This window comes from Phalacrocorax aristotelis, chromosome 18, assembly GCF_949628215.1.
Source record: "Phalacrocorax aristotelis chromosome 18, bGulAri2.1, whole genome shotgun sequence".
NCBI classification, from domain to species: domain Eukaryota; kingdom Metazoa; phylum Chordata; class Aves; order Suliformes; family Phalacrocoracidae; genus Phalacrocorax; species Phalacrocorax aristotelis.
This window is the reverse complement of record NC_134293.1, coordinates 2245702-2260049: the sequence shown is the minus strand read 5'-3', so window position 1 is coordinate 2260049 and position 14348 is coordinate 2245702. Positions and strand designations below refer to the sequence as shown.

The window sequence follows — 14348 nt, the reverse complement described above, 5'->3', positions numbered from 1 at the left end:
CTAGCAAACTCCCCATGCTGCACTGCAAATCTGGTGCTCTGCCAAAGCATTTAAAATCCTCAACAAATATCTCACATTCTCATGCTCCCAAATTTTAGGAGTGTGGAGACCAAGATCCAAAACACGAGAGCTGAACTCACCCTCTCAAATACAAGCTCCAACCTGAGTGTCATTAGTAGAAGGATCTGGCTTTGTAGGCTGATTTAGAGCTGACCCAAGACAATGGGACTCTTCCTCAAACAGCTGTACAGATGATGTTCCCATCAATCCATAGCTGAAAGCAGCTTGTAAGAACATGGTATTGCTGAATTCTGGTCTTGGCACTGCATCTGCCCCAAACACAGTCTGATGTCACCTCCTAACGCAAGCTCTGCTGTCACCAAACCTGAGATCCTGAAGAGTAGGATTTCATAATCTAGAGCCTGTCTGGGGCTCACACAATACTATGTAACTGATTTTTTTACACACGGAATGCTTTCTAATCTGGATCGAGACAGACTAGCCTTGGCTGCCTCTCCCAGCAACACTGACTTTTGCTTATAAATCCAGCAGGCAGGAAATAATTTCCAAAGTCTATAAATTAGTTTTGGCTTTGAGTACACCAACCATTAATTTCTGTGTCTGCACTATTTAATGTAGAGCTTGGATGATATATGTCCCTGTAGCTCTCAAATAGATTGAGTTACTCATGGACTTCCAGGGCAATTGAGGAAATTAGTAACTGCTATGGAACAAAACTACGCATAACATGGTGTGACTCCTTGCTTTGCAATCTTTCCTTTCAGACGTGTTGGAATTGCAGCCTGCTTCTCCACTGCCAGATGACACATACATTCTGTAATTAAAAGATACCATTGTCTATGCTATGGCTATGGGAAGAGCTGGGGAAAGTTATCCCACTGGGATAGCTAAAACAATACATGTCTTCCAATCATGTTAACTCCATTGAGTTAGCTTGTTTGAAACCCTGTTAGCTGAGGTTGACAAGGCTCTTTTAAGATGTTAAGCCAATTCTATCTGTTTCAACATTACTGAAAAATAGGTTCAGTTTACCTTCCAAGGCAAGGCCATTGTCTCAGGACAGCAGAGATGCTCTGAGAGTGGCTAACAGATAGCAAACTTTTAAGTTTTAAAATGCAGAACGTTGGACAAAGGTAACTAGGCACTTGCCTTGCCATTGTTGGCAAACTAGGTGTGCTCCTCAACGAAAGGTATCAGAGCAAACATCTGAGACCTGTGTGATTACTTGGGATGCTTAAAGTAAGTTTACAGAGCAGTTCATTACCACCAACCCTGAGAAGCTGCTTCAGTGGCCTTTGGTACTGCTGCCATGTTGTGCTATGGTAGTTTGCCCTCACTACTGCTCGGAGAAGTGCTGAGGGGAACGCAGCGGGCCCTGCCGCAGTGTTCCTCGCTACTACAGCTACACCCGGCCCCTGCAGCACAGCGGCGAGAGTACTAGGGACTGCGTGTGTTTCTTGCGTTGAAAACCCCGCGCTTGATTTTCAGCTCACACTATGTTAGTGGCAGACTCCTGCCTTCCCCAGCATAAACAGCTTGAGTTTAATTTCCTCTGAGGCAAAGATCTAACCCTTTCTAACCATCTAGAAGTTCTAGTGTTTTCAGAGTTTCTACTGGGATTCTGGTGCGCTTGTCTGAGTGCCCGTGAGAGTCACAAACATGCAATACAAATCCTCTTGTGTTAGGAGCTTTCAGATTAGATTAAAACCTATCTATTCATAGGGCCAAAAGGCACAAAAGGAGTCCAGGAAAACTGCACTTGTCTCTGTGCACAGCAATGAATTTCATGGAAAATTAGCCTCAGAATCAATACAAAGTTGGATACATGATGCTGGTTATTGTGCTCATGGGGCTTTCATGCTACAGGAGATGTGGTTTCTTGTTTTGTGAATTGCTGAAAGGCTTTCAGAGTTTTGTGATTTTGCTGCTCATCAGTGTGTGACAGCGACATGCCTGATCACAGCAAGGTTCAACAGAAAAGAACAGTACACAACCTTTTCCATGCTTAGGCCCTTATTCCTGTTCTGTGGGGGGAAAAAAAACCAACAAACTATACCAGTGTTACAAAAACTTCCCGGTTTAATATTCTTCAAACCCGACCTATAATCCTGCTAATCTAGCTGTCTAACACACGCCTGCCAAGGTACTTCAAATCTAAGACTAAAGGTAAGCCTTAATCCCAGATGGGCTCTCTTCATCAATGAAACCTAGCAACAGGGGCAAAATGGTCGCTTTAATATGTAATGAACATTTGAGGAGTTAGTAAAGCAAAATTTCTCCACCATTCATTCTCCCTGGGAAGCAGAGAAAGATCTCCAGAGAGAAAAGATACATCCAATCTACACCATCATCCTGTTCCATGTTTTTCAGTGGAGCAATTCTATTTGTTCTGAACTTCTAGCAGTTGTTCGAAGTGTTTGAAAGAGGCCCAAAATGACCACATTTTACTTGTTAAGACACAGGAGCTGTACAAATACTCAGAAAAAGTCTTACACCACAAAACCCAAAATTGCTTTCAGGTATCATTTTAGGCCTGAAATTCAGCTGGGCTTATTCAGAGGGTCTTCTACAATTAATGAACCCCGAGATCTACTACAGTGAAACCTCCTAGTTCTGACAGAATTTGCAGTTTTTCACCAGCTTGCAGCTTTTACTTCAGTGAAGGCTGGTGGCACTACAACCCAAAAGAGGCTTCATAAGATCTAGCTAGAGAAATGGATAAACATTATAAAGCAAATATTTCAAAATGAGCACACATACTTCCTTCCTCTCCCAGGCTATTTCACAGAGTGCAGAAGGAAAATCTTAACTTTAGAGACTTCAAAGAAAGCTTTCAGAGGGAAGGAAAAAGCCTAGAACATTAGCTCAAAAGTAACATGGAAATTGCCTATGCTGTAGAAAGTTTTGCATTACCAGGTTGATGTTATTGGCTTCTATATGCTTTAGCACAAAGGTGGCGAGGAGTTCTGTGTCCCATTCAACAGCAGGATTATCTGGAAGATCCCTGAAAATGAGAAGTGCAATTAGTCATTTCACTGCTGAGAACTTTTATGAAGACCATGCTAGAAAAGAGAGATCCTCTATCAGAGAATGAAAGAAAGATACATTTATTTACCATATAAAACCACTGAACCTTACTTAAGTGTCTTACGAGCTTGTATATCGGAGGGTTGAAAGGGAAACAGCAGTTCCAGCACCCTCCTCATAGATTTGCCGAGGTCTCCCTTTCTTCTTACCATTAAGGTAGACTTTCTGGCTGCTTTATTTTAAGCAACATCCATTTTGTTCAATAATTCTTGTTCTCTATCAATCCCGATCAAATTTCTTTCACTCTTTATTTAAAACCCCTTTTAAAACACATTTTCCTGAAAGACTTTCCAACCATAATCTACTGGCAAATTACGTATGAAAAGTAACAAGTAAACTTCTGCTCTTATGTATACAAGAATAACCCATTGACCTCAACCAGAGGACAACAGGGCCATAATTATATCACATGGATTTGATAGTAGTTCTTCATCTGTTTATTTTATGCTTTGCATACTGTGACTGAATACTCTGCCTGGGTATTTTAGATTGGGGGCTCCTAGGGGCAGGGACCATGAGCCAAATGCAAAATAACACTAGGCAGCCAACAGAATGATTCCATATTTACACAACTGAGAGCTGAATTTGACGCCCCAGTCATTATGCTTGAATGATGCCAAGAAAGCATTGCTTGCAAAGTTAGAAAGGTTATTAGTAACAACAGGATAGCACACAGCTGCTACAGACCAATAATGACATATTGAACTGGTCTTTTTCTCAGGCCTTTTCCATCCTCTGATAGTCTGATAATTGCTGTGAGGTGGTTTAGCCGAAAAGTGACTGCACAGCCTTCTCACACAGACACATGGGTTTGGATCTGAACTGATCCAGCTGTTCGCTGCCGAGAGCCGGGGCGCTACTTTCCAATGCTCTTCTCGCCTTGCTGACTCCCCAGACAGCAAGGATGATAACATCTGCAACAAAACAACACGAAAATGTCTCCTTGGCACATTCTAAAGTAAAGCTCAGCCTGGGTCTTCAGAAGAGGTCTTCTGGCCACAAATTTTCCCACTGCTGTTTTCAGTAGTAGTAGTAGAAGGAAGAGCCTAAAGTACAAACTGACCATTAGCATTTTACCCGTTGTGTTACATACTCCTGTTCAGCACCAGCCAAAATAATGTGCTGTTAGAAACCCCAGCAACAAGCAAAGGCGTTTCTACATTAGCGTACACATTTGAGCTATAGTGCCTGTAGCAATACTATCAACAACAGAAGTTTTTGTTGTTGTTTGCCGTTCCCTCTTGTACAGACAACATCTTTGCCTGATGTATACAACACATTCGAATTTCAGCATAGGAAAGATTCTTTGGTACAGCTGCCGGTTGTCTCACCAGCTTAACAAACCTGCATCTCATCTGCTCAAGACAAAACCTTTCACATCTCATATTTGAAGAGGAAGTGGCCCTGTTGACCCCGAAGGTGTTACAAGTCCCACCACATCACAGCAAGCTTTAAATGGAGCACATTTTACAAATATGCTTCAACTAAAACATCCCAAGCAATGTGCACACTGAGCAGAGTCTAAGTGCAAGTCTAACAGTGTTTCAGTTGTTTGAATAGCACCTTTGAGGTTGTGTCTAGGCTTAATCTGATAATATTAAAGTAGTATACACAATGCAAATATAATTCCCCTTTTCGGACAGGGTTTGAATGGAGCTGTGGAGGAAGTGAAGAGTCCCATTAAAACAGCAGGGGTGCTCCAACAGTGAGAGACCAGAAAAAAAAGCAGGGCTTGGAATTCATGATGTCCAGGAGGAGGCTTTGGTGTCATAGACACTGCACTCAGCTTTATTGGGCGGTCTCCAAAAAGGCTGCTGGGTAGTGGAGCAGGTTTTAACTAGTTTAGACAGATAAAGATCACCCTCGTTCAATGGAAATGAACAGCTGGAGGCAACGGTTTAGAATCCCTGGAAACAAAACAATCTGAAGGCATGAGCAAATTAACTCCATGAACACTGAACCGATTAAGCAGGAATATTCTGCAAAAAATTCTGCTTCTACCCACTTACTGCTGCTCACGGAGAGACTGCTCACCCCAGTAAGGAAAAAGAATTATTTTTCTTGCATAATATTTGTCAGGCACCAAAGACAGAGAAGCTGATCTTGCCAAACAAGACACACATAAGCACATTCATAACTCATTAATGGCCACGATGGCACACTGAAGTATTCTTAGCTCATTCTGCAAACACAAAAAGTGACTGAAGCACAGGTTAAATGACATGCCCAAAGCTGTCACTCAGAGAATTCAGTAGCAGAACTGGCAATACATTAATCTAGATTACTCCAAGAAATTACTTTTTTTTTGTAAGAGTTTGTATAATACTTATGAAAATGTAAGCATTGCCATGGTAGTAGGGACCTCACTGAAAGCATGAGACCAATAAGCTTCTGCCTGTGCTAATTGTGTCCAGGTAAGGATGAAAAAGTGACAAAGAAACCAGGTTCATATACACTGTAGAGCAATGCACACAAGCTCCGTTCTTACAGGAGGTGTCTACATGCCCTAGGAACTTTGTAGGGGCATACAAACGTTGAAAACTGCTGTAGTTCACAAAATCATCTCTTCAGTACAAAGTATTTTTCCTAACGTCGTAAATCAGTCCTCAACAAACCTGAAAAGCCCACTGACTCGCTGCGCTATTGAAATGAGTCGCATTCACTGTGTTTTTACCTTCAGGACTTAGTATCAGAAACATCCAGCATTTAAACAGTTAACTCCACACCGCTTTTCTGGCTAAGGCTGATAATGCCTCTGAGCTCAAGGTCGGAGGGCCGAGATAAAGGACTATAAAGGAGTGAAAATTAGCACATTCCCTGGAGCAGACTGGAGCTCGTCCCAGGAGACACAGTTCCCCAGGCCCGGCCCTCGCTGTCCTCTGGCCCAGAGAGCTCCTCCTTGCTGCTGCCGGTCACTGCGATGGATGGAGACAGAAATCCTGTGCTGGAGAGGCCTCCCAGGGCACGCTGCTGGAGGGTGCTGGTGGGAAGGGTACAGGGGTTTGGTCACTTGGTCTCGTTTCCACCCAGCTATTATGGTCTGGAAGTGATGTTTATGGGAATTCCACATGACTGATAATGAATGCAGGTGGCTGCTTGGATGCAGTCCCTTGTTGACCAGGGAAAAATAGAGAGGTGCATAGAGAAGCAAAAAAAAAAAAAAAAAAATTAATGGAATAAGGCTCCAGAAATGTTGTTTTCCCAGCTATTTTCAGTGAAAGCCGTGCTGTGCATGTACAGGGAATTCACAGCCGTGCCAAGGGATCTATAGACTGAAGAGAGAAATGGAGAATTATGGCGCTGCCGCTGCTGCAGTGTGGAGTAGCATCTGTCTCTGCTTACTGGTTTCAGTGGGACCAGTGATGGGGAACATTGTTTTCTGAAAACAAAAACTTTTACCTTTCTATTTAACCATCCACTGTTGGTAGTGAGAACTGACGGGACCCCTAGTTTTCTCCTTCTCACCTCCCTGCCTTCCACCTTGCCAAGGTGAGCAGACACTGGCTTCTGCAGTTCCCCTTCCCAAGGTTTGCAGAGGAAGAACATGATGGATGTCCTGGATATCCTGGCCCAGGCACCAGCCAGATACAAGGGGGCCACAGCAAATCACATCAGCACGTTAAACCAAAACCAGCCTTTGTGCAGATCTTGCCCAGCAGCCTTACAGCTGGCTGAATGAAAGAAATGTTAAAAATCACTGCCTGGTGCCAGCTCCTCTCCAGGCCTCCTCCTCTTGCCTGCCGTGGGCAGCGGAGCGTAGCTCCTCTTATGCCTCAGCCTTGAATATTAAAATACTGTGCATGTTGCCAGTAAAGCCATCCCTGCCAGTAGCCTCGACAATTTTGTAGGGTCATCTTTCTAGGAATGTTTGGGGTCAAGATGGCTAGTTCTCTCATTTGGAAGGTCTCTTTTGGCCAAGATAGAGATTTAAAAACCTTCACAGATATACATTGCCAAGTTACACCCTTCTGACATGATATAAGGCTCAAACTCTGTCCAATTTTCCACAGCTCATCTTCCACAGATCTTTTAGCAACAGTCAGTGCATGTATATGTACAGTCTTCTTTCAAAGCCTTCCATGGAATTTATTCTGCTCATGAACTAAGCTCTCATGACTGCTCTAAAGGTTAAGTTACATTAAACAGTCTATGCAATGTCCGCATGGCTTAACAAACAGCAAATGGGCTGTCCTATATGGGACCTGGCAGTTAGAATAACCTTCAGATCCGTCCCTCCTGAAATCTGTTGAATCGGGCAATCCTCAGGCCCCTGGTGCATTACAGAGCAGTGCCTCTTACTACGTGACAGTTACCCTGACCGGGACGGGCAAGCCCCCTCTCTGCCTTGACATGAAGCCTTTATGGATGGCAATACGGAAGGGAGGGGGAGTGGCAGGAATCCTTCTCAAAGATGCTTAGGTCTCCATTAATACATTCTGAGACACTGGAGTAAAACTTTGGAGGTACTAACGTGATTTTCCATTCCACTACACACCAAAAGGGTCAAGATGAAAGAGCTTTCCCATTCCTTATTGCCTTTTTATCCTGCAGCATGACCTTAATCAATCCAAGGTTAGCGACCAGGAAACATTTTTGCATAATTTCTCCTCCTTATCCCTCCTCTCCCCAGTGAATGATTTTACATTAAATCAGCACAAAGGTCGGTAGATTGATGGTGGATTACAGAGGAAACAGGTGAACTGCTGTGCACTAGGTTCCCAGCTGAGTACAATGACCGCAATGTGTGTGTTGGAACAAAGGATGCCCTTTGTATAAAGTTAACTGTACGAAATGAACATCTGGGCGATTGAAACTGGATCAAAAAAGCAAAAGATCCCACAGAACAAAATGACGTGAGTGCACAATTAGCGAAAAAGCCATGTGATGACTACAGGCAATCGGTGACCTTTATATCATAGCATCAAAGTAATTGAAAAAACTGTGTAAACAGAAATTATTTCATGCTCTCTAAAGTAGAGCAGAGAATTTTTATTTTTGAGATTATGCTAAGATAAGTTAAGACAGGCTAGCCCTAGATCTTGAAGCAGAGCCTCTAAATCCTTACGTTAATAAATATTTATCAATTTCTCTTCCTATAATGGCCAGTTACAGACAGGAGGGAGATATTGCTGTTCGGCTGCATGTACATCTCTGATTCAGTTGAAAAGAGCCCAATTAGACAAACGACCAGCATCCTGCAACATCATGTTATACAGAGAACAGATGTTGCGTGCTTCTTGGAATGTAACAATCTACAGTTTAGGAGAGAAATGGACTAAACCAGGATGCTAACTGTCAAATGAAAAGCCACCTACGACAGAGAAGCTCAGGCTGAAATTTTTACACCAGCAGCTTCCTCCTTCTCCTCATAGTAAAGAAACCCAAATTATTCCGAGAGTTGTATTTTAAGATCGGAAGTAAGAATCTTAGGTTTTGGTGTAAGGAGTGGGTGAAGGAAGTGATGAAAATATCAGCAACTGGAATATTAAAAATAAAATACACTTCGAATATTTCACAAAAGAAAAAAAGCAGAATGGACATAACCCTTTTCTTCCATCCTTAACTTTCGCAATGTGTAAGTTTGGACCTTTATACCAATTGCAAAGGTAAATTAAATAAGTTCAGATCCAGGTAAGTGCTGACGGCACTAACGTGACCATAGCAGGCAGAAGTCATGCGTAAAGGGAAACACAAAGACAGGGAGTGCTCCATTCAGCTTGCTCAGAAGTCCAGGCAAGCTGTGCATCCTTCTCCACTGAGCTGTGTAAAAACACAGTGCACCTCTGGCAGATAATATTCCAAGTACCTCCGTAACTCTCCAAGGTAAATGGTAATTAGATCTCTAGGGAACAAACTTTTTGCCTTGGGCATGATCATTTGTTTCTGCCTGAGAAATGAGCATCCTTTGGGTTTAAATTCAAAGGAATTATTACAGAACACAGGACTGCTTGTTTGCAAAGACCTATCCAAATCTCCCTGTACTCATTTATTTTTTTTAATGAATTATCGATGATTTCTCAGCAGAGTTTAATGTCTATTCACAGAGATGACACAATTGCTTATCATAATTTGAAATCTGGTATTCATTTGACGTCTGTGCCTCAGCGCCGTGTTGATAAATTACAGCACAAAGCTCTGTAGGAACAAGTTCATATTCAATGTCTTTAAACAAAAACAATTGATGGTGCCTTTCAAGAAGAGAAATGCATAGAAACTACAGTGGCTAAAGCTAGTTTTAAAAAGTAACTTTTAAAAACTAGTTTGGAGAGGGCATCAGGCCCTGCTGTGTAAAGACAGGCAACAAAATCCAGCCCAACTAATTCTGAATTAATCGCTGATTTAGCCACAGCTTTCCTATCTTCTCCTCTTCACGCCTGCGAAATGGAAGTAATTGTACATTCACACCTATGTAAAGAAGTTTGAGATCCTTCTTAGTAAAGGGCTATGTCTGTTCTTTCGTTTCTAGACTGAAATCTAAAACACATGTCTTGGCAATCCTGGGTACTGGGAACCCCCCAAACCTGTACTTTCCTTCCCATGTTGTCTTCCCACAAAGTTCATAATTATCAACACAATCAAGTTCAACACCTTAGTTCTGACTTGAAGGCTTGGCCCAAAATATATAAAAGACCGTATGAAGCTCCAGAATGATGGATACGGTCAACAGCTCTGTCTCCATGGTGCAGAGGAACCCTGCAACAAGGATAACGTCTTCTCCAGCAGTCAGGACTGCCTTAGGGGCTGGTGCCAAACAGTGAATGGACTCCCAAATCAAGTGTCATCACAAACTGCTCTGCTTTCAGCTGCAAATATCAGGAATACTCCTTTGAACATATCCTTTTTGTCAGAAACACAGCCATATTTGAAGTTTAAAATTCCCCAGACTCTCCAGTGCACCTAAGAAAGCTAAGACATCTGAGCCAAATGTTATCCTAACAATGGAGACCCTGTTTCCCAAACCACATGACAGGGTCCAGGTGTGTTGCCTACAGGCACCTTGCTTCGGTCATACAGTGGCAGGGTGTCACCGTGCAACCCTGCAGCGAAGGAACATGATGTCTAGTAGGGTCACACTGGTGGAGAACACGATTTCCAGCATATGTCTACAACTCCTTGTCCAATCCTTGGTCTCACACAGCAAATCACATCGGTGGCTGACACACACTTAGTACACAGCACTGACCCAATGCTGTGCTGCAAACTCACGAACTGCAAGGGGAGAAACAAGTCCTGGGGGTCTCACGTGCAAAGTGTCACACTCTGTGTGTGACACTCATGTTGTTACTGTGCTGCTGGAACGTGCTCAGGAACTAATGTGAAGAACATAACAGAACGTGCGTAGCCATCATCACTGATGGATCAATCACACAGGCAATGAGCACCGAATACCTCGCTGTCATGCACAGCTTTGTGTTCAGCTGCCAGAGGAAGGAAGGGGCTCTAGTTCATTCTCTCCAACCTACGCTGAGAAGCCCAAGCTTCAATTTAAGCAGAAGTCTGCAACAGCTTGTTTGCAAGAACCACGCAGCGCCATGGAGTGTATCTGGATCCCTGGAGAGGCTGGTAGTAACAAAACAGTTAAAATCCCTAAAGAGAACTCTTTAAAAAATAAAGCAGTTCCCCCACCACCACCACCTTTCACCCTCAAGTTGGGTGCTGTGTTTTATGCTACTTTTCATTCCCAGCTCGCATTCATGTTTGAGTTGCATTCATTTTGCACATACACTGCACGCCAAGCCGAAGCTGGTTACAGCCCTTTGTCGCTGACAGCCGTTATGTGATCAGAATGTACTCTGTGCCCATGGACTGAGCGGGGCCCACAGGTCCCACAGCAGTGACACACTTTCAGCCAGCCACCATTTAGCCTGTTTCTAGCACAACCAGCAGTTTCCAGCACTACAGACTGCCAGTAGTGACTTGCCAAGTGCTGGGCAAGAAGCCTCCCTTTCATTTTATAGAAGCTGGACTTCTGTGTGATCTGTTGGGGGCCATTAACAGAGTTCACTGAAAACATCAGTCAGAGGCCAGACTTAGTAGTCTCATGAGGTTTGGGGCTGCCATGCTGAATTATGAGTCAGCAGTTCCTCCTCTGGCCCACTGAAATGTGGTTTGGGCAGCAGACAATAGCGCAGTGTGAAATGAAGTCAATTCCACTCACGTCTTGGAGAGGTATGCAGGAAAGGAGACATTAAAGTCCCTACCGTAGTTCAGGAAAACAAGAATTCACCAACCTTTTTCTGAGTATCTGCTGGCAAAGTGCGTTCCTGGTATTTGCCCCAAATGACTGACAAATAACAGATCCATTAGGAACATCTGGCAATCCCATCTGCAGACCTTGAATAAGAGAAATATCTTCAAACACGCCAGCTGTCTGGGATCTCAGAGCGCAATTGCTGGGCAAAGGTATATATGTAGCAGCGCTTCAGTTCAACACCTTCCAAAGGCCAAGATGATGTTTGATGGAAGTGCTCAGTGCACATGGACTATAGTGTTGGTGGCCTTTGGGAACTTTGCTCCACATTCCCAGAACAATCTGCTCCTGCCTACGTCAGCTCCCAGAGGAGGGGCAAACTGGCCTGAAGCCAGATGAGGTGGACTCGCCTCTACTAACACATATCCCCTTGGGCTTAATTACGTACCACTTCGGGATGTCTCTGGCCACCCTGATATTTCTGACAACAATAGGGGAAGATCACAAACCACATTTATCCAAAAGCACCATCTGTACTATAAGGAATGAGCATCATTGGGCCTGTATGAAATGATCAGGCAGCTCCCAGAATTGGTCATGGCAGTGCTCACTTCCTCATTCTTATTATTGGGTTTGCCATAGTGCCTAGGGATTCACCTGGGGCCTGACAGTCTAAGTTGTCCTGACTGAGAACAAAAAGCCTGGCAATCCCACAATCAAAACTTACGTTTTAAAACTGAAATACAAACCACCAGCAAAGCAAGGACTCTGAGGCAGACCACTGGACTTCACTCTTCCTTTACTTTCTTTATATTTTTTTTTTGTAAAATGCTTGAAAAAAAGGACAGCGCAGCAGGGCAGAGCTTGGGACAGCGTACATCAACCCGTGCAGCAAGAAGCCATGTCCAACTAACACGAGTCCTGGCACCACTGGTTCAAGAAGGACAGACTACCAGTTTCACACTGCTGGGCAGGAGGGCTCACTCTCCCGGCAGAAGAGCAGTAAGCGGACAGGCGGAAGGGGAAGGCAGTGTGTCGTTCCTAGCCACGTTTTTGCTACAGTACTGGCACATGAAGTTCCCGACATGCATCGTAACATGCCCAGGACTCCACAGTGGAAAAGGTACAAACCCAAGGGGAAGGAACAGAAAGTCTCTCACAGAAGCCAGCAAAATCTTTCAGAGGCAAATGACTGAAATACCACAACCTGTATATGCCAAATAAACCTAGCGCCACTTCATCATAACCTTAATATTAAATCTGTTTGTTCTTGGAATGATAAATACACCATACTGTATAGGCAAAAACCGCAGTTCTGATTCTGGCCTGGGTAAGCCATACAGAACTTTGCCACCGACTTAATGGCATGGGCCAGACCCTCAAAGAGAAGGAGAGCCAAAAGCATAATCGCTCCTACCAAAGAGATAGACCTTGGACTGTGCCACGTAACAAATAAACTGCAGTTAGAAACCTCAGGAGAGAGCTTGTAGCCAAATCCATCCCTCAGCCATTTTCATTAATCATCTAGGAAGAGAAAGCACAGAATAGGCGCTTCATGGACATTCATTTCTCATGCCAAAACTTATGTAAATGCAGATGCAACTTCAGCAGAGATCTGAAGAGGATGATGGCCTGATTCCAAACGCAGCTTCCCATGTCACAACACTGCAGCTTCCCTGTACCAATTCCATCCAAATAGAGGTTTCCTGGCTCCTCAGCCTCCCACAGATAACTGTCTCCTGCAATCCATTTGATCTACGCAATGATATGGGAGCATTACTTCTTGAAGTCTGGGTGTACCCACCCTTTTTAACACTAAGGTTCTGATGCCCTGAGCTCTCTAGCTGGGTGGAAATTTTACTACTACCATTAAATCACTTTCTTGTATAAAGCTTGTATCAAGAAGTTAAACACCTATCTTAACCGCGAGCTTGATCCCACAAATTTTACTGACATGCAAAGTATCTACTCATGCAAACAATCCTCTTGCAGGCACTGTCTTGCCAGCCCCATTCATGTGAATGCCCCAATTACGTGATTACACGAGCAAGCTCTAGGCCAGGCCCCACTGTCTCTCTGTGGCCGGTGAAAACCCGCCCCAGCTTCTACAGCAGCGCAGCCGGGAACTATACTTGGAACTCAATTTGCAACAGCTAAGCAGGACTCAGCAACAATGAACAAAACGAGAACAACGACGCAACGACCTTTATTGTTTAGCCTTCCTCTCCTCATGCTCTGATTTAATGCAAGCGTTATGCAATGGTTTTGCTATAGCAACAGCTGGGGTGATCGGCAGTAACCCCGACGCTGCTTGTTCGGCCAGTGCTGCCGCCGGGGCTGTCATGCAGCCGCTGAACTTTGGCCCACTAGCGAGCCTCCCACTCGCCCGGCAGCGCTGCCGGCCTGTTTACACTACTCACATGACAGGCGAGAGGGAGGCTCCTGGCAGCTGCCAGCATCCAGCCAGATTTCTAGGACCAGGCCAAGACTGGCAAAGGCTGGAAACGATTAACTCTCGCGAGCGGGGGCTTCACTATCCAGCAGCCACCTGCAATGGCCCAGAAGAAAGGCCACTCTGCGCTGCACGAGTGGTGCTTCACCCTCCTGACACTGTTGCAGGAAACCCAAGGGCATTAAGACATTCAGCAAGGGGAGGGGTGTGTAAGGAAATCAATAAGCTTTATAGAAGGGAACGCTATCTTTTTTTTCTTAATGAGTTGCAGATGAGTGAGGATAATGAACTGGAGCTGGGAAGATAATACCCATATCAAGCACTGCACGCTACGAATTGCATGTACCTGGGTTACGTGGGGGCGCATGAAGCTCCTGCAGTGGCACAGAACTGTGCTGGCGCAGTGTCCCCTGGGCTCTAGAGCACAAGGCCTGGGGGCACAGGTTGCACCTCGGAGACAGGGAACCTGTGCTCTCCAGATGCCTTGCTAAAATGGTTATTATAACCTTACAGCACAACCCCGTAAGAAAAAGCTGCAGGTTACCAACCTGCCACCACACCATCGCTGTATGAACAGGACTACTACTACTTCAGCAC

The 14348-nt window shown here is 44.4% G+C and overlaps 1 protein-coding gene across 3 annotated transcripts in view; it reads right to left on the bottom strand.

Annotated features, from left to right (window-relative positions):
- PIGL (phosphatidylinositol glycan anchor biosynthesis class L) overlaps positions 1-14348 on the bottom strand; it is a 62751-nt gene that overhangs the window by 20084 nt on the left and 28319 nt on the right. For 2 of the 3 annotated variants that reach the window (XM_075113627.1, XM_075113628.1), the window contains exons 3-4: positions 3796-4022; positions 2935-3025 (exon numbers count right to left, since the gene is read on the bottom strand). In XM_075113627.1, coding sequence (XP_074969728.1) covers positions 2935-3025; positions 3796-4022 — 318 coding nt within the window. The remainder of the gene's footprint in view (positions 1-2934; positions 3026-3795; positions 4023-14348) is intronic. The other variant, XM_075113626.1, reaches the window with a different exon arrangement.